This window comes from Mauremys reevesii, linkage group 3 (genome assembly GCF_016161935.1).
Source record: "Mauremys reevesii isolate NIE-2019 linkage group 3, ASM1616193v1, whole genome shotgun sequence".
In the NCBI taxonomy this organism is placed as follows: Eukaryota; Metazoa; Chordata; order Testudines; family Geoemydidae; genus Mauremys; species Mauremys reevesii.
In genome coordinates this window covers 34,825,744-34,846,913 of record NC_052625.1, presented here as the reverse complement: position 1 = coordinate 34,846,913, position 21,170 = coordinate 34,825,744, and the positions used below count along the sequence as shown (strand labels likewise).

The 21,170-nt window shown below is 41.4% G+C and overlaps 1 protein-coding gene across 7 annotated transcripts in view; it reads right to left on the bottom strand.

Annotated features, from left to right (window-relative positions):
- Positions 1-21,170, bottom strand: part of BICRAL (BRD4 interacting chromatin remodeling complex associated protein like) — a 67,844-nt gene that overhangs the window by 12,329 nt on the left and 34,345 nt on the right. For 5 of the 7 annotated variants that reach the window (XM_039529395.1, XM_039529396.1, XM_039529391.1 and 2 more), the window contains 4 exons: positions 11,434-11,482; positions 6,426-6,474; positions 6,258-6,326; positions 641-2,344 (listed from right to left, as the gene is read on the bottom strand). In XM_039529395.1, coding sequence (XP_039385329.1) covers positions 641-2,344; positions 6,258-6,326; positions 6,426-6,474; positions 11,434-11,477 — 1,866 coding nt within the window. In that variant the 5' untranslated portion in view covers positions 11,478-11,482. Of the gene's footprint in view, positions 1-640; positions 2,345-6,257; positions 6,327-6,425; positions 6,475-11,433; positions 11,483-12,361; positions 13,992-21,170 lie in introns of those variants that run through there. The other 2 variants (XM_039529393.1, XM_039529397.1) reach the window with 2 other exon arrangements.

Genomic DNA, 21,170 nt, shown 5'->3' with positions numbered 1-21,170 from the left:
TTTAAAGCTATACTGAACAGAGAACTAAATAAAATCTGCTGCAGGGAATAATCCTGTGCTGGCAGAGAAATGGCCTAGAGCCCCATATACCCTTTTCCATCTCCAATTTCTGTGGGCCAAATACTGAGAGGACCTTCGCATGCATCACTATCATTGAAGTCAAAATGATCTTCAGGTACTTAGTACATGCCAGAGTTTTGCCTTATGACTCCAACAGTGTGATTTTCAAAAGTCCTGACTTGGCATAGTTCTGCTCCCACTGAAATCAATGGTCAAACTTCTACTGATTTCACTGGAAGCAGAAATAGGCCCATGCTGAACACTTTTAAAAATTCCACCACTTCTCAACAAAAGCAAGACTATCTGAATTAATGGGAATGATAGAGTCATCCACCTTAAATAAATATTCAAAGAGGTTTTTTGATTAAATGGTTGCAGCAGGAATTGGATATTTTTTCAGTAGATCAACAATATTTGTTTATAAAACAATTACTGTAAACATAGTAAATTATGTGTGAATATTTTTGGAGAATACAGTATTAAAGGACACTACCTATTAATGTCCTTCCCCACCAAAGAAAAAGGAAATGATTTAGAATGCTTTTGTGCAATTTTGTTGGTACTTAAAGGGTATTCATACCTGAGCAAAAGTGAACTGTTGCTGTGTTACTCCTACTGATGTGCGACTGAAAGTGCTGATAGATTTAGAAGAGGAAACTGGAAGACAATGTGATACACTCACTGAAACTTGTGTTCTATTCTGCTGTGTAAGTTGATCTCCAGTAAAATTTCCTCCTGATGCAACAGACTGAACTGGTGGCCCCAGGCTGGGATGTACTGTGCCAGAAGAACTTACAACAGTAAACCGATTAGATGCTGACATATTTGAGACTGTAGACTGTCCAGGTGACATTGTAGTAAAACCTGATCTACCTTGAGAAACACTACTTTGACTGGGTGATAAATGCAACACTGTTGGTGATGCCTGTTGTAATGGCACCTGTCCACCAACAATTTGAGAAGTTCCATGATTTACTATAACTTGACTTCCAGGAGCTGTGAATGTCTGACCAGAAACTAATTGAACAGCTGTATTCTGATTATTCAGCATCTGTCCTGAATATGAATGGTTGGCCCTGAGCATGCTTGTAGAGTTCCTGTTCAGCATAACATGCTCAGCAGATACTTGGCTAGAAACCAACTGGGAAGGTTGAGTCTGAAGAAGTTGTCCATTTATGGTCTGGACATGATGAACCGAATTAGAATTGACAGAGAGACTTGTAGGTATGAGAAACTGATTTTGAGATACATGAGGCTGTCCCATAGGAGAATGGATAACAATACTACCGCCAGCATTACTAACTGTTTGAGGAGTAACTGATTTTCTTGTGTTTTGTTGATTAACAATATTAACAGACATATGAGGACCAACTACTGAATTTTGAGGTGAACTTGCTGAAGCAAAAGGAATCCCTTGTTGTACGTGATGCTGCTGTATTCCCAAGTTATTCACATTGTAAGCTGTTTGCTGACCCATCTGAATAGGCTTTGGTTGGATATTAATCGGAACTTTATTAGAATTTGGTGCTAGACCCCTCTGAATAATGATATTATGCACTGGTAAAGATGTCTGAAAATTTGTGCTGTTAAATGGGACAGTTACAGGTTGTGCTACTGGACTTGAATTTGAGTTACCAAACAGTGAGTTACCATTAGGAGTTTGTCTATGAACCAAGAGTCCGCTACTCATGTTTGCAGGTGCTTGCTGTCCACTGCCTTTCAATATAATCTGAGATCCATCAAGGTTGTTAATAGTCATCATGGAAGGTTGATTACTAAATGAACCAATTAGCTGTATCTGCCCCGAACCACTAATCTGACTACTATTAGACAAATGCTGGCTGGGAACACTAATTCCCACATGTTGCATAAAGCCATGTTGCACACCAACTGTATTGCTTGCAAAAGATGCTCCAACTGGTTGCTGTACCACTTGAGTAACTCCTATAGGTTGCAGCGTCTGACCTGAGTAATTAGACACATTAGAAGCCTGAGTAAAGGATGCTGATGAAGAAGGATGAAGCTGAGCTTGTGCAAACTGTTGGCTAGAACCTATACTGGCATCCAGATATGCCTCTTCTGCCAAAGTCTGTTCAGTAATATTGGCCTCCTGTAAGGACTTCTGAAGAATATCAAAAGGCTGATCCTCACTGAGATCAGGTAAAGGAGAAGATTCAAGTTCATCTTCAAGAAACTGAAGGCTACTTGACAGTTGTAGTCCATCACTAGGTCCCTCTCCAAGCTGATTGCTTACACCTTTGATGGAGGATTTAGGATCAGTGTTCTAAAATGAAAAACAATAAATAAATTACATTGCATTTTTTAAATAATGTAAGATACAAACTGTTTCCAATTAATTTTTTCCCTGCAAAGAACAAAGCCCCTCTATAATACCACATCCTTGTAGCTACATATGCACGGTGAAGTTCAACCCGTGCATAGGGCCAGCACAAAGCCCTTGCACCACTTATGCCCTCAAAACCAACTGCTGGGGCAGCACTGCTAAGGTGCAAAATTCAAATCTCAACCCACTCAAAGCCAAGATGTCTTCAAAAACCCAATTCCTTTTTGGCCCATGATAAATGTAAGGTCTGGGTGTGAAATTCAGACAGTTTCAGATTCAAGGGTAGAGAATTTTTGGCTTTGGATGTTTCACATAAACATTGTGAAAACTGCTGCATGACACAGTTGTCATATTGGAAATCTCTAAGGGTAGGTCCATACTTACCGCCGGGTCGACGCGGAGAGTTCGACTTCTCGGAGTTCGAACTATCGTGTCTAATCTAGACGCAATAGTTCGAACTCCGAACATGCTCCCGTCGACTCCGGAACTCCACCACCGCGAACGGCGGTGGCGGAGTCGACGGGGGAGCCGCGGAGTTCGATCCCGCGGCGTCTGGACAGGTAGGAAATTCGACTTCAGCTACGCTATTCGCGTAGCTGAAGTCGCGTACCTTAGTTTGACCCCGCCCCCGTAGTGTAGATCAGGCCTAAGACCTCTACCTTCAGTGTTTGCTTTCGTCCCCCTTTCACTGATTGCCACACTACTCCATGAGTATAATTTATTTATTCAATTCACATTTGTGTCTGCCTTTTACTGAATCTAGCTTATTTTATGAAAGCATCTCTGTCACTTTGGAATTTTGAGGGATAGTTCTTGCTATTTTATTAAAGGTTTTCAAAAAAGTAACAGAAACCTTACAACTTTACCTGTAAAACTATAATATACAGTACATGCATGAAAACACAAGGATTAAATCTGGCACAAATACTTTATCAGCACTTCAGAAACATCTAAAATTTAGGGGCCAGATTCTCTGCTGTGTGCACCTTCTATTAGGTACAGCAGAAAGGGGGCTAATTGAAACCTGGTTATATCTCCCAGATTCTCTGTCCACATGAGAACAGCCTGGTGTCTGCTCTAACATGTGCCAGTTGACTATGCTACCCAAGGGACCATCCACCATCTGGGAATTATGCTCTGGCCACTCCCTGTCCATGTGCGGGGAGTCAGGTCACTGTGGAGCAGTGGTGGCAGCTGAGGGCATATGAGAGGCTGAAAATAGAGCTCAGTGAGTGACATGGGTTAGCATTAGAAAAAATGAGTATAAAATGGCTTTGAACAAATTCAGGCTGGAGATCAGAAGACTGTTTCTAACCATCAGAGGAGTGAGGTTCAGGAACAGCCTCCCAATAGGAGCTGTGGGAACAAACAACTTAATTAGTTTTCAGAGAGCTGGACCAATTTATGCATGGGATGTATGACATGATTGCTTGTGATGGTGGGGGACGGGGTTCAGCAACCCTGAGAGTGCCTTCTGGTTCATGTCAGATATTCTTAAAAGCACAGGCATCAGCTGTCACCTGTAGGGGTGATCAAGGGATTTTCCCCCCAATGTATTCTGGTGTTGGTTTGGGTGTTGTGATATTGGTTTTTGTGGGTTTTTTGTTTTTCTTTTTTGTCTCCTGTGAAGCAGCAGATGGCCATGGCTGGAGATGGGATCATGGATGGGACTCCGAGTGGTACTGATAATTCTCTCTCTCAGGTGGTTGTTTGGCTTGTTCCTGCTCACATACTCAGAGGCTGGTTGCCTGTGTAGGGTCAGGAAGGAATTTTTCTACAGGTCATACTGGCACTGACATTGGGGATTCTTCCCCATCCTCTGTGGTACGGGTGCATGGTCAGGTCCATGTGGGTGTATTTCACTTAATATCCTGCCACTGAAGGGTCCTTTGGTACTGGTGCATCTCAGTCCCTCCTACTCTCTGCTGGTGGTTTATATTAGTTTAGTTTCCTGTGGGCCTTAACACCTTGGTCTAATTTCAGCTGTTGGGCTTAGTGTGCATGTGTTGGTGGCCTGTGATACACAGGTCAGACTAGACTGATCTGGTGGTCGCTCCTGGGCTTAAATCCTATTACTCTAAATGGGAGTGAGGGAAGAATGCAGGATATTGCCCCATGAACCTACAGCCAAAAGCCATCTGCCCCAGCTCCCACTGCCCTCCTGGCTACTCACCCATCACAAACATCTCAGGCTGCAGCAGGCTCTCTGCCTTTCCCAAAGCCCCTAAAGCAGGGGTGGGCAAACTTTTTGGCCTGAGGGCTGCATCGGGTTTCATAAATTGTATGGAGGGCCGGTTAGGGGAGGGGGTCATGGCCCGGCCCCCACCTCCTATCTCCCTCCCCCCCCGGGACTCCTGCCCCATCCAACACCCCTGTTCCCTGACAGCTCCCCCAGGAACCCTGCCCCATCCATACCCCCCCGCTCCCTGTCCCCTGACTGCCCCCGGATCCCTGCTGCACCATCCAACCCCACCTCTCATTCCTGACAGCCCCCCCAGGACCCCTGTCCCATCCAACCACCCCTTCTTCCTATCCCCTGACTGCCCCCTGAACCCCTGCCCCCAGCCGCCCCATCCAACCCCCCCTCTCCTTCCTGACTGCTCCCCCCGGGACCCCTGCCCCCATTCAACCCCTGTTCTCCCCGACTGCCCTCCCCAGACCACCCCCCCAAACGCCCCTGCCATCTATCCAATCCCCCCTGCTCTGTGCCCCCTGAAGCACCGGTAGCTAGTTGCGCTATAGCTGCGCCACCCGGCTGGAGGCGGGCTACACTGCCACCACCACCACGCAGCACAGAGCACCTGGTCAGGCCGGGCTCTGCAGCTGCGCTGTCCCAGGAGCTCACAGCTCTGCTGCCCAGAGCATTGCGCCGGTGGCACAGCGAGTGAGCTGAGGCTGCGGGGCAGAGGGGACAGCAGGGAAAGGGCCGGGGGCTAGCCTCCCAGGCCAGGAGCTCAGGGGCCGGGCAGAATGGTCCCGCAGGCCGGATGTGGCCCACAGGCCGTGGTTTGCCCACCTCTGCCCAAAAGGATCACCCCTCCCCCCAAACAATCCAATTGCCCTCAGCAGCACCCACCTTCCCCAGAGTCTCCTGCCTCCCCTTAATATCCTGTTTCCTATGGGCATCTCCAGTTTCTGAGACACACACAGAAAATAGGCTCCTACTTCCCCCATTCCTGCAATCAGCAGGACCCAAGGGAGCTACCAGTGACTGTCACAGGAAAGAAATGTCACACACTGCCTACTTCTCCCATGAGCACCTTCCTGCTTTCTCTCTGACATGTGGGAAAAGATCCTAGTCAAAATCCACAAAGCCACGACTTTGCTCTTCTTCATGTGCCTCCTTAAAACTCACCTCTACCATGATGTATACAGGGAACTGCTATCTAAAAATGGCTAGACAGGTGGAAAATTGTGATCATTGTTCCTGGCTAGCTGAAAATTGTGCACACCCTAAAACCATTTTCCCCACTTTCATCCAACCACCGTGTTTGTCTCATCATCCTGTCACACCTTTGTCTTTTAGACTGTAAGCTGTTTGGAGTAGGGAATAATGTCATTTGCTACATGTTTGTACTGCAATATAAATGTTAATAAATAAAATAAATATAATAAATAAATAAATAATAAAGGGAGTGGATGAGGACAATTTGCCTCTATAAAAACTGCAACTACAAAGAAGTTACAGGTGCTTTAAACATACATTCACAGTTTTCAGTGTCTAGATGTGCCTATTTTATGTCAGTTATTAACATTATTAACATCTACTCCATTTAGTTGTATACAGGACAAACAAACTATGATGAAAGCGTGTAATCACAATAAATACACATTTTCTCTTCTGAATACTTACATTGGAGTTGGCGAAAATTGAATTAGAATTGGCTGCAGAGTACCCTGCATTAGTCAAGTCTTCATTGCTCTGTTAAGGCACAAATGTAGTAAAGTAACATTAAACTAATAATAAAGCAGTCACTAAAGTTCATGTAATTTTAGAGTAGTATAGTAGAATACTACTTACAGATTTACTACTAGGACCATGTAGAAAATAATTCAGTGCCTGTGGATCTCTTTAAAAAGAAACAAAAAAAGTTATCACTTTTAAGTACTTACATTTGTTAAAAAGCATAATTAAGACAAAAACAATAAAAACCTTGAGCCGGGTGCTCCGTTCATGTAAATCAGTGTAGCTCCACTGACTTCAATAGAGCTATGCCAATTTACATCAGCTGAGGATCTATCATTTTTGTTTTCAGCAAACCATGTTAATATGTAAATTTATATTTTTCACTTTTTTTTTTTTTTTTTTTTTTTAAAGAGGCTTCCTCAAAGACAGGAATTCTCATCATTACATTTCAGAATTTCAGGAGTTTACAAATATTCATTACTCCAAAAACATCTAAATATCACTTTACATGTTTACTTCCATTCTATAGGACACTACTGATTACACCATCTGTTAAATAAATACCCAATATTCTATAACACAACAGAGTTTGCATTAAATGGACAAACAATGGTATTAGATCAAGAAATGTAATCACTAAAATACGAATAATCTCCTCTAATGAGCTCTATTGCCTGCAAATTGGTTAATGTCCTGATAAAGAGCTACCATATTTAATAATTAAATATTTAAGATGTTTTCTTGCCAGTCTATTCATAAAAAAGAAAATTTTCTCAACTACAATAACATTATCTTCTCTGGGGAAAAAAGTTATATCTTTTCCAAATGAAATCAAATGTATAACTGACTAGATGCATTTTTCTTTTGATAACTTGATAAGAAAGGCCATACTGGGTCCATCTAGCCCAGTATCCTGTCTTTTGACAGTGGCAAATGCCAGTTGCTCCAGAAGGAATTAACAGAACAGGTAATCATCAAGTGATGCATCCCCTGTCGCCCAGTCTCAGCTTCTAGAAATAGAAACTAGGGACATTATCCCTGACCATCTTGGCTAATAGCCATTGATGGACCTATCCTCCATGAATTTATCTAGTTCTTTTTTGAACCCTGTTATAGTCTTGACCTTCACAACATCCTCTGGCAAGGAGTTCCACAGGTTGACTGTGTGTTGTGTAAAAAAATTATTCCTTTTTTTTGTTTGTTTTAAACCTGCTGCCTGTTAATTTTGTTTGGTGAACCCAAGTTCATGTTTTATGAGGAGGAGTAAATAACACTTCCTTATTTACTTTCTCCACACCAGTCATGATTTTATAGACATTCCCCCTTACTCATCTCTTTTCCAAGATGAAAAGTCCCAGTTTTATTAATCTCGCCTCATATGGAAGCCATTCCATACTCCTAATAATTTTTGTTGCCCTTTTCTGAACGATTTCCAATTCCAATACATCTTTTTTGAGATGGGGTGGCACATCTGCATGCATTCAAGATGTGGGCATACCATGGATTTATTTAGAGGCAATATGATATTTTCTGTCTTATTATCTATCCCTTTCTTAATGATTCCCAACATTCTGTTGGCTTTTTTGACTGCCGCTGCACATTGACTGGATGTTTTCAGAAAATTATCCACAATGACTCTAAGATCTCTTTCTTGAGTGAAAACAGCTAATTTAGACCCCATCATTTTATATGTATAGTCGGGATTATGTTTTCCAATGTGCATTACTTTACATTTGTCAACATTGAATTCCATTTGCCATTTTGCTGTCCAGTCACCCAGTTTTGTGAGATCCTTTTGTAGCTTTTCGCAGTCTGCTTGGGACTTAACTATGTTGAGTAGTTTTGTATCATCTGCAGGTTTTCCACCTCACTTGTTTACCCCTTTTTCTAGATCATTTATGAATATGTAGAATAGGACTGGTCTCAGTACAGACCCCTTGGGGAAACCACTATTTACCTCTCTCAATTCTGAAAACTGCCTATTTATTCCTACCCTTTGTTTCCTATCTTTTAACCAGTTACCCTCCCATGACAGCTTACTTTGGTTAAGAGCCTTCAAGATACTCTTTCATTGAACAAAATATTGATACACAATTAAAAAAAGAAGTGCAGCTAGATGAATTAAGTATTTGCAGTTCAAGTGTATTTAAAAAAATACACACATTCATGCAATGCAAATCTGGTGGTAAAAATACTCAATGTATGCATACAAACATGTGACTTTAAATTACAGGGATTACTTTGTAGTTATTGCTAAATATAGCAATTATACAATTATTTTCTTGACACACCCATTAATGTACACATTCAATTAAAAAAGTTACATGACCTCTTTGATTTAACAGAAATAATCTTTATTTGTAAATAGTACTAATAAAACATTTTGAAAAATATTTTTATGGATCTCCCCAATAAACACCAGAGTCAATCTTAAAATTTCCCTCTTCTTTCTTGATCATCCTAAAAGAAAAACAGAAAACAAAATAAAGACACCTCAAGTCTCCATATAAGTTTATAGCATAAGCTCACAAACACCAGGAAAATCATGCTGCTACTATACATGTGCCCTGTTTAGCCAGTTGCACTCTGTGCCTCTAGAATAGGGCTTTAATTTAGTATGAGAACATTTTCATGGAATTGGATATCTGATTCATTCCTACTCAGCTAATTGTCATATCTATTTAAATCAAGCCTAATTAGCTAGAATAAATAACTACAGTTGGCTTTTAATTAAACTAGATTGAAAATAGGGGGGAAAAACTGAATATTTTTCAAAATCTTCATAAAGTACATTCCAGTTCAAACTCCATTGCAATAATAAGACTAAATAGTGATTTTTAACTGTAAAATATAGAGCTAATCTTAGAATGGACCTAATTTGTTTCCAGCCACTTGTTCTGCTAGTTACACTAATTAAAGAAATGCCTCTTATACTTATTTTAATTTAAATGGGATTTTTTTTAAAAAGGAGAGAGCGGGAAACCTAATTCTTGTATAAAGTTAATATTAATGCATATAGTATAGCACAGGGCTCTGCAATCTAGCTGAAAAAGGTGTATAATGATTTCCAATGATTGGAAGTGGAAAATTCAGGCTAGAAATAAGGTGCATTTTTAATAGTGAGGGTAATTAACTATTGGAAAAAGACTGCTAGGGACTTGGTGGATTTTCCATCACCTGAAGTCTTTAAATTATGACTAGATATATTTCTAAAAGCTATGCTGTAGCTCAAACAGAAGTTATACTATATATATTTTAAACATATTGCATGATATACATGACACTCAGGTAACATCTAGGCATCTAAGATCAGATTCTACTCACACACATTACAACCTTCACACACTATATTTTTAAGAGAAATCTCATTTTCAGTACAGAGTACAGAAAATTAAAAGGAGAAAGGCTTCACTGTCTCATTCATACATGGACTCATTGGGTTTATGGGGTTTTGCTGATACATGACCAAGGCCTTTACTATCAATACTGCTTACCAGCTTTTATGATCATGACAAATTTAAATGTTGATGTTTTATCATCAACCTAGCTAACCATCCTTTCTTATAACTTTTATTATTTCTAAAAATAAATCCATAAAGATTAGAAGACACTTACCAAACTGAAAGATTTAATGGAGACAAACTTCAGTTTTTCTGTCCTGCCAGATGTTCTGAACGATAGCTGATACAAGCAGTAAAAAGGGACACTACAACAAATAATACATTACACCCAACACTCTCCTATTTGTAGGACCTCATCTTCTGAGCATTCTTTGGACTTGGACTGGAATTCTTGTAACTTGGCTTATTACTGAGCGCTTTCATTTTTGTTTCCATTTGGACAATTCTTAAGCTGATGTTCCAGGCAGGATGTAAATATGTTCCCTTTGGTGGCTGAAGTCAGCAGTCTCATATTATAATACTGTACATGATGATTGTTAGGCAACACCTACCAACAACTTGTTATTTGGTAGGCTATTCACATACTAGTCTGATCTAATTATAGTTATTATTGGGCTTGATACTTCATTCCTTTTGCATTCAAGGCTCTCACTGGTTTCAGTGGAAGTTTTGGGTGCATAAGCAATGCAAGATAAAGCTCACTGTTTGCTATACTTGACATATGTGGATAGATTTGTCTTCTTGATTTCATCTACAGCTAGAACCATGCAGGAAAACTTTCCTATTGCAGTGACTGGCATAACATTTGAAAAAAAAATTCAGTCTGAAAAAAGTACTAGATATCGGATATTCAGTATGTTCTACACATTTTGGACATATTACGATAAATGTCTGCTCTTGAAGAGCTATACTGATATTTTAGCTAGTCAAGGAAAAAGGACTTCACCATGCCTACAGTGAATATATCTCAATTCCACATAAAGCTTTTTTTGGTTGCAGCTGTACCTAAATATTGATTTTTGAATCCCATATGGAATACACATCAATGTGCACGTAAAAGTGGTATAGAATGGAATAGAAATAATGCAAAGTAGAAAGACTGTGATTTTGTTTGTTTGGTTGGAGGACGGTTGTTTTTTTTACACAAATAGGGATTTAAAATAAAAATGACTTTGAATAGACAAAAGTTGATAACCTTTAAAATTCCTGATTGTTTGTAATTCTTTATAATACCGGTAGCAATTCAACCCTATAAAATTGGTACACAAATGCATTTTATCTTCTGTAAAAATAATTTAGGTAGCTTGTATTTTGAATCAGTCTATATATTTTAATTATATTTTCATTTAGAAGGTAATGTCTGTGAACATGCTATTCTGACAGCACTGAAGGCTAAAGTCCTTTATCTAGCCAAAAAAGGGATATTTCCTTTGCATCACGAGTGTAGGGTAGGTTTCCCTGTTTGCTAATGTGCCTCAACACTGACCTGACAGGACCATCATTGGGCAAGAGGGGAAGTCAGTGTCATGCCAAAAACCAGTGAACTACCAATTAGCATAAATTCTGATTGTGACTATCTGTTCCTCACTTACAGGCCTCCAAACTATCACATGACACCAACTTCCAGAGACTACTGAAAATTAATCATCTTTTATATGGATTAATTTTGTACAATGATTTTGCATAGATTTTTCTTTAAGAATTTCTTAAGGGGAACTTACCCAATAAGATCAAGGAGACAGGACTCATCGTCGTCATCATCCATGACAACTAAAGCAAAAAAGGAAATGACTGGTATTTCATCAAAATCAGAGAAAAAATTTCCTTCAACAATAAAACAAAATTTCAAAACATCAATTTTTTTCAATAAACAATTTGTGGGAATTATGTGATATTTACTCTGGGCCATATTCTTAGAACTTGTACAACTGCCACTAAAGTTAATACAAGTCCTGAAGCTAATGTGAGTCCTGCACTCTTATCTGCGTGCAGAATTTAGCCCCGTGTAACTAGCTGTGTAAACATAATGCAGTATTTTAATCCTGTCATTCTGTGGTTGTTTTAAAAATGGAAGACGACAATGGCCTGATCAAACTGACCAATTGGACCACTTTATAGATGAAAAAATGTTAATTATAGACTCATATTTCTCTCACAGTAAAATACGTTTCTAGGAATTTTTGTTTACAGTGACAGCTCACTCATCAGGGAACAAATGAGCATTGCAAAACCTGGAACATTGGGGACTACTAAGCATGGTGTTTTGTTACTCACGATACAATAAGGTGAAGTAAGCTGAGGGGAGTAGGAACCACAGCCCAGTGGGCTGGGAAGAACACTATATGCCCAACCTAAGTCATAAGGCACTGAGCAGCTGGCTGAGAAGAATGCTGTTTTCTCAGAACCCTTTAACACACATTTGTATCAGTGGCTGGCCCTTAAAGATATGCTCATTCTTAGTTTCTTCTAAGTGACAATCATAAGCATACTTCAGTGAGCTCCTGGTGATAGAAGTAGAAGCTGAAAATCCTAAAGAAATATCTGCTACACACATCACTTGCATTAACTGGATTGTATTTAATCACTTGTGCATTAGTTACACCCTATCTCTACTTCCAAACCATCATGGCCATCTTCTCCCCTACTCACTGCTTGTTCAGTTTGGGATGGATGTTCTTCTGCATTTCTCCTCTGCTTGCTCTGCTCTTTAGGCTTCTGAGATTGTAGGATTCTGGTTCTCCTACCACAATAACCATCATCATCTCATTTGACTGCTCTATCTCCTTTACTCTTTTCTACTCGGTTGATACTCCTTAAGGTTCTATCCTTACACTGCCTCTCTTGCCCTCCTTTACTCTCTCTTTAGGTGACCTCATCTGCTCTCACTATTTAAGATACAAACTCTATGCTGGCATTTCCCAAATCTACCCATAACTCTGACCTCCCATCCAACTATCCACTCTCACATCTCCAAATGCCTTTATATCATCTCCTCATGAGTGTCCTGCAACCACTTCAAATTTAACATGTCCAAAATGAAATTTCTTAGTAATCTCTCTCAATTTCCTCTGTTCTCTACCTTGGTGACAACTCCACTGTCTCCCCTATCACCTGGACTCGCAAACAAGGTATTATCCAAAATTGCTTTGGGGGGATATGCAGCCCTTCTGTAGTGCAGAGCCCTACACAGTAAGGATTCCCTCTGCATTAGTTTGCAGAAGCAGGTGAGGCGGGGGGCCACCACTGTGTGGATTCTCCAGTGCTTACTCCTGTTGGGTGCAGGAGGGGAGGGGGACAAGTTGAGCCTACAGAGAGCTATTTCAACTACTGGACTAAAGTAGCATCCATGGAGTGACTCTGCACCCTAGGAAAGAGAATTCTTTCCCCTATGGAATAGCCCATCTACTCAATGCCAAATCCAGCTATTCAGTATGGATGCTGGGCTGAGGATTTAAACCACAATGATTTACAACATAAACACTATTTTATTATGTCACTGCACTGCGTAAATATGTACTATTAGGAATAAATGTTTAGCCTACAGCTTTATTTAACTCTATTCCTAGTAGTGTTTATAGTACATTGTTCTTTCCTTTGATCTAACAGCAGAATTTTGAGTCCACACATGGAGTACTGCTTCAGTGGTGGGATTTTCTAAGGGCTTGTCTACACATACCCTATTACAGTGGCACAGCTGCAGGCCGCTATAACGCTTAACTGTAGACACTCACTACAGTGACAGGAGAGGTTCCCCACCGCTGTAGTTAATCCATCTGCCCTCAAGGCAGTAGCTAGACTGATGGAAGAATTCTTCCATCAACCTAGCCCCGCCTATACCGAGGTTTAGTTCGGCATAATTTTGCACTCCTGAGACACGTCACCATGCTGATATAAGTTTTCAGTGTAGACCAGCCCTCATATGCACAAGTCTCACTGAAAATCAATAAAATTTGTGCTGCATTACATAGGTTCTTTTGAAAACCCCACCCCAAAAACACAGTAGCAGTTTATTTTCTTATGTAAAAAAAGTTCTGTGGCTACCTCACGGGACACTACCGTGCAACCAACTGCTTATAAACAACTGAACTTGAGAAGAAGCAAAAATAAAGATGGAAATGTTTTACCAAATGGACCATAAAATCTGTTGTGACAAAGTAATAAAGGTTATAGATTTTAAGAAAAAAGAAATAAAAGTCTAAGTAACAATGCAGAAGTTTTGCTCAGCTTCAGTATTTACATATGCATCAAACCAATAAAAACAAATAAGCTGAATTTGACAGTAAAAGCTCAATCATTTGTCAAAATCTGCAAATTATATTTTAAAAAGAAAAGGTAGGATTGAATGAAAATGCATTATAAATACAAATTTCAGTGGGTAATTCATATTCTTCTTTACAATCTTTACACTTTATAAAGTCTTGACACTAAAGACTTTTTTGATTAATTCAAAATGAAAAATATCTACTAATATGTTTTTCTTCATTCTGCAAGTCTATTCTATTAAAATCTACCCAACATACTGTTAACAATACAAAAGATACATAAATATACTGTACATTTTAGCAAGCAGCAAAGATCAAGGGCAGCCATGATTAGCGAGCTCCCAAACAAAAGCACGCTTACAACATGCCAGAATAATGAATTGTGCTGTGAGCTAGTCTCAATGCCAGTGGAGTAGACTTTTAAGAGCCCAAATACAGAGTTCTGCACCTGGAAGGGAATTGAGCCAGCCAGGGAGTAGTCTATGTGAAATCTATCCACTTAAAACATAGGATCCTAAGCATGCACCCTGTAAAGGACTAAGACTTTTTTTTAAATGAAAAAAACTCAACCACACATAAAATGGCTTAGAAATATGAGCACAGAGATTACCCCTCAGGCTATTCAAGATATGAGTTGCAGAGGAATATTATGTGGCATATTACAATATTTATGCTCATACACTTCCTAACCGTGAAACGGCTTTTGTGCAGAAACAGCCATTAGTCTTCGGTAAGTTACCTCTTCTGTTAGTAGGAAGGCACAGATTGTGTGAATCTAGGCTTTGATCAGAAGAACACTTAACATTGCTTTTGCAGTGTATTTGCATGCTCATTCAGGGGTCTATTATACCTATTTCTAGGTTTCAGACAGAATTAGGCCCATAATCTCTAAATATCACATAAACCGAAAAAAAGACCATCACAAAATACAAATAAGCCGGACGACAATCCACACATAACACGTCTTTACAGATGAAATGTGTCACTGTAAGGTATCTGATTTAGGATCAGCTTTATTCTTTTTTCCATACTTCTAATGAAATTCCCATTAATGCCAACAGAAATTCTGTGCATGTATGGAAAGGAGAATAGATTCTATTATTTCCTTCTTACCTATCAGTGATCTGGTTCAATAGACATATGCAAAAAATTACTATCAGCAGTCTTTACACAATCAATGCAACAGTACTTCACACTAGCCAAAGATACACAGATTATATTTCTGGACATCTCAGATCCAAAAATGGTTATATTCTACTGAGGGCATCATCCATATATATTAGAAGGGCCATATGCTCTTGGGACTTGATACACTTTAAATAATAGAAACTGTAGCAACTTCCTACTATTATAGCCTCAAGTGACTGCCACAACTTCCTACTTAATATGATGCCATACTGAACTGCAAGAGAAAAAATGATACCGCACAGAGTCTGCAAAAGATCTACAAATAGCATACAGAGGATGTGGTCTGTGGAAAAGTGGTTCAACTTTAGAACTAAGTATGAAACTTAGAGGCTAATTAGATATTTAGGCTAAATTCTGCTCAGTTCACTGGTGTAAAGCTAGAGTAATTTTATTTACCTCAATTAAATTATTCCAGATGTACATCAGTGTAACTGATAGCAGAATTTTACTCATAGAAACCTAGATACTATGGTGATTGATGCTCTATAAATACCATAGGGTAACTAAGTTAAAGATACTGAGCCAAATTCAACGTGATGCAAGCAAGTGCAAGTCCTTAAGCTTACCTGTTTAAAAAAGGGTGGCCAGGTGTCCGATTTTTGACAGAACGTCAGGTTGAAAAGGGACCCGGCGGCTCTGGTCAGCACCAGACCGTTAAAAGTCCGGTCGGCAGCATAGCGGAGCTAGCTGCGGCTCCGCGCGGCTCCCAGAAAAAATGGCATGTCCCCCCTCCGGCTCCTACGTGTAGGGGCAGCAAGGGGACTCCGCACGCTGCCCCCGCCCCAAGCCCCAGCTCTGCAGCTCCCATTGGCCGGGAACCACAGCCAACGGGAGCTGTGGGGGAGGTGCCTGTGGATGTGGCAGCACGCAGAGCTGCTTGGCTCTGCCTCCACCTAGGAGACGGAGAGGGGACATGTCGCTGCTTCTGGGAGCTGCTTGAGGTAAGCACCGCCCAAAGACCGCAACCCTGATCCCCTCCCGTGCCTCAATCCCAGCCTTGTTCCCCCTCCCACACTTCGAACCCCTCAATCCCAGCCCAGAGTACCGTCCTGCACCCCAAACCTCTCATCCCCAACCCCACCCCAGAGCCCATACCCCCAGCCAGAGCCCTCACCCCCCTCCATGCCCCAAGCCCCTGTCCCAGCACGGAGCACCCTCCGAAACCCCAAACCCCTCATCCCCAGCCCCACCCCAGAGTCTACACCCCCAGCCAGACCCCCTCAGACACCTCCCATACCCCAGCCCCCTGCCCCAGCCCTGTTCCCCTTCCTGCCCTCTGAACCCTTCAGTCCCAGCCTGGAGCACCCTCCTGTACCCCAAATTCCTCATCCCTGGCCCCACAACAGAGCCCACACTCTCAGCTGGCGCTCTCACCCCCCCGCACCCCAAGCCCTTGCCGCAGCCCGAGCTCCGTCCTACACCCTGAACCCCTCATTTCTGGCCCTACCCCAGAACCCACACCCCCAGCCCAGAGACCACACCCCAACCCCAGCTTCAGCCTGGAGCCCCTTCCCATACTCCAAACCCCAACCCGCTTCTGCACACCAAATCCCTCAGCCCTGGCCCCACCCCAGAGCCCACACCCCCAGCTGGAACCCTCACCCCCTCCCGCACCCCAGCCTCCTGAGCCACCCCAGTGAAAATGAGCAAGGGTAGGGAGAACAAGCAACAGAGGGAGGGGAGGATGAGGTGAGTGGGAGGGGGGGCTCAGAGAAGGGGTGGGGCAAGTGTGTTTGGTTTTGTGCCAGTAGAAAGTTGGCAACCTTATCAACAGGTGATGTGTAATATGTAAAGTAAACTCCCTTACACATATTTATTTCCATTTACCAATGTGTGCACATACAGATGTCTAAGTTGGTGTAATTAAGACACCAAGGAGCTAGAAAAGGTTGTAGAAAAGTTATAACTTACAATAGGGTTTATTAATTAAACATACAACCCCTTCTGCTTGCCCTTTTTTTTTTTTGGCGCCACACTCCTCCCCTTTAGTCCTTCAACACACACTGACAGAATTTGGCCCATCATCTCTAAGCTTCACATAACCAAAAGAAAAAGAATGAGGCCTCAATTAAAAACAAGCTTCCAATGTAGTAGTGATTGGGCTCTGAATTGTTACCTCCTACAGTCTCACTGCCAGTAGAGTGTAAGTTGAGAATATAAATGGTAAGAGTATGTGAAAATATATAAATCTGCGGGCGTTTAAGTGAGTCTAAACTGGAGGTGTTGGGTGAGAACTGGAAGATGTGAATTATATGAACCTCCACCCCTCTAGACTTTGACTCACCTCTGATTTTGTCTCAAAGACTGCAAATGGCTTCAAATCATGTTTGACATGCACCAAATGCATTCTACCACTCTCACTCATTTCTTAAAATGCCAACAAATATTGAAAAATCTATTAACCTCCCAAACTATTAAAAATATGTACATACATAGAATCTGCAGAGTGTTTTCCATCAGAAACTAGTAATTTTAAACTATATTATATATTGGACATAAAAACATTATCAAATAGTTAATTACTATAATTTTATTTAACATTTCTTAAAGAACCAAACCTTACACTCCCAGGAGACAGTCAAAGGAAAGAGGGGGACAGCAGAAGAAAAAGAGCACCCGAAAATCTGACATACTTCACAGTTTCATGAGACAGGTATTTACATTTAAACAGCTTATACTACAAACTAATCACTTTAGATACAGATATCAGAGCATGACAAACAAACACCGTGGATGTAGTTAATCTCAATAAACATCTACACTAGAAAAGCTGGATGGGCTACCTGTGTTCTGTCATGTTCAACATATTAAATAAATGAAAGCTAAGCAGGGTCTTTACTTTTGTATTGTTTAGTATTTATGGAGCACTAACAGAAGACTAACTGTATGAACTAATAGATCTGTTCTATCATCTCTCAGCTTGTTCAGCGACTGATCATTCTTCAATAAATTATGTTTCAGACCAAAATATAACACGCAGGTTCATAACCTGAAAGCAAGTTTTATTTCTCTCTTTAAAAATATTCATTTGTCCACTAAAAGTGGGTTGACCTCTTTATTAAAATAGGACTATATATATGGTATTCTTCTGTGCTTCCAGGTGATTGTCTGACATGCTATACTATGCTCTATGTATCTAGTGAAAACTTTTAAAGCCGAAATTACCCTTTCATGAATGCACACCCAAAGCACCTACTAACATCAACAGAAGTTATAATGCAAGCACTGAATGTAGAATAAATTCCAAGCAATTGACAAGATGCATCAGAACCTTTTGGGGAGCCACTGCAATGTAGCATGTCAAATATGTAAGTATTATTATCTCCACACAATTTAATCTGTCAAAAATCAATTTATCATCATCACACCAAATGTGGCTCTGTTCTAAGCAGGTGCAACACAACTAACTCACCAGTGTGGTATCTGCTTACATTCAACCATCACCATTATCGTCAGTGCCAAACAAAGACACACAATGTAACTTTTGAATGTCTTATTATGATGCTAGGCAAAATTTGATTTTTTTTAAATAATTTCAACAGATAATATTGTTTATTTTAAGCACCATTTTCTATTTTTATCTATTTAAATTTTCACAGTTGTGCAAAATTGTGGCTTTTGTTTTTCAATTTTATCCATTTAGATTTTTACAGTTGCAGGAACTTATGGGAGAGTCAGACAATAATTAATGACAGTAGACAGAGAGTCAAAAAGTTAAAGCCTTAACAGTTAAAACACAGTCAACATGACATGTCAAAGTATACAAAGTAAATAGCCTTATATCAAACTCTAGTAAATTCTCTAGTAATTTTTCTTGCTTACCCTATCTGTAAATTTCAATTATCATCAATTAAAATATTTTTGTCGGTTTCTGTGTGTATGGTGAAATCGATGTTTAATGACATTTACAAATAAAAATCTAATCCTTCCAAGCCTACTTCTACATGACTACTCTAGGAACCATAGGCGCTGACTCCATGGGTGCTCATGGAAAAAAATAGTGGGTGCTCAGCACCCACTGGTGGGCCCCACCGACCACCTGCTCCTCCTCCCCCCAGCACTCCCTGCCTGCCAACGGGTCCCCTGGGATCAGCTGTTCAACGGCAGGCAGGAGGCGCTGGGGGAGGAGTGGGGACAGGAAGAGGTGGAGTGAGGACAAGGTGTGCTCAGGGGAGGGGGCGGAACAGAGCAGGAAGAGGCGGAGTGGGGGCAGAGTGGGGGTGGGGGCTTGAGGGAAGGGTTGGAGTGGGGGTGGGTCCTGGGCCGGAGCGGGGATCATGCACCCCCTCAGGAAATCAGAAAGTCAGCACCTCTGCTAGGAAAATGTTACTGGCATTGTCTCTCTCATTCACAGAGGAGTTGGTCCAATAAAAGATATTACCCCACCCACCTTTTCTCACTGGCACTGGGGACAGCTGGAAGGTGAGTATATTAACTTTTCTGATCTGTTAGCCCACTCTTGTGGGCTACAGAATGGTCCTGGTCCTGGCCCTACTCGTTGTGGGACAGAAACAGACCCCTTACATGCCCTTGCACACCGACACAGTACTGGGCAAGACTGAGCCCACGGAACATTCAGATACAGGAACATCGGGGCACAAAATAGTGAACTATAAAAACAGAGTTAAGGTCAGGGGTCAGAACAAAGGTCCTGAAATTAGAGCAGTTTAATATTCATTTACTGGAGTCAGACTCATTTAATGTATTTTTAACTAAGTAGTTAAGATTTCAGGCTCACTAATGAGAAACCACATGTGCTGCTACACTTGGGTACAGTCATCCTGACCCAAGGAGAATATGGTAACCATTAGAACATCCTTATGGGAAATTTATATATGAACCTTTTAACTACTGTAGTCAAAGAAAGACAGATACAGCAGATAGATATTGGCTTGCTGACATAGCATGATCATTTAATCTTGCTGTTGCACTATTTTCTTACAAATACATTAGGATTATCACACTATCTTAATATATTGTCTTTGCAGGCAAGAGCTAAAGTGATTTAGGCTCAATATAGCACTGAGATAGCATTGAGATAACTCCTTTTACATATGCAGTGGCAGTTTTGGATACACCTTCACACTGTTTCTAAACTCCAATACTGGCTTCATTAAGCTTCTTACTGATAATCTAACATTGCTACAGTCCACTTCTATAGAGGTTATTTTCATCTGAATGCTATATATACTCATGCACTTGCACTAAAATGATCTCAATGTGATTTTATATAGAAATAGTATAATCAAATCTCATAAAAATTGCAATGTAATCAAATTGTCATCATAATCTCCTGGGAGACCAAACTTTTAGGGACTTTCTCAATTTCTTCTCCCTTCAGTGAACAGGGAGTTGTGCCATTTAAATGTCTGAAGAAGTCACCAATGCACCTAATGAAAGGATAAATTTTGGTTTTGCCACAAATCCTAAGCATATTGTTGCACTACCCTTGGAGCAGATCAGAAGGCAAGGGGAAAACCGGAGTCACTCCACAATATGCCTCCTGGTTTCCCCCTTACTCTGGTGAGGAGGTATCCTTAGCCAGGTATGGCATAGATTAGATCAGGGGTCTCAAACACGCGGCCCACGGGGCTCTTGCATGTGGCCCACCAAGCTCCCTGCGCCCCTCCCGCCCCTCTGTCTACCCATGGGATTGCCCCCCGGGGCGTTGCGAGCCCCACCGCTGTCTGAAGCAGCTGGCAGCACACTCCTTCGGGCCGGGGGCGGGGGAGGGGGAAGGAGGCAGAGGGCTCCTGCATTGCCTCCTTCCAGGTACCGCCCCCCGCAGCTCCCATTGGCCGGGAACAGGGAACCGCGGCCAATGGGAGCTTCATGGGAGGTACCTAGAGGAGCAGCAAGAGCAGTACAGGTAGGGAACCCTGAGCCTCTCCCCTCCCCCAAGGGCTGCAGGGACAGGGTTCCAGCTGCTTCCTGGAATGGAGCAGCGCGGAGCCGGGGGCCAGAGCAGGCAGGCAGGGAGCCTGCCCTGGCCCCGGTGCGCGCTGCTG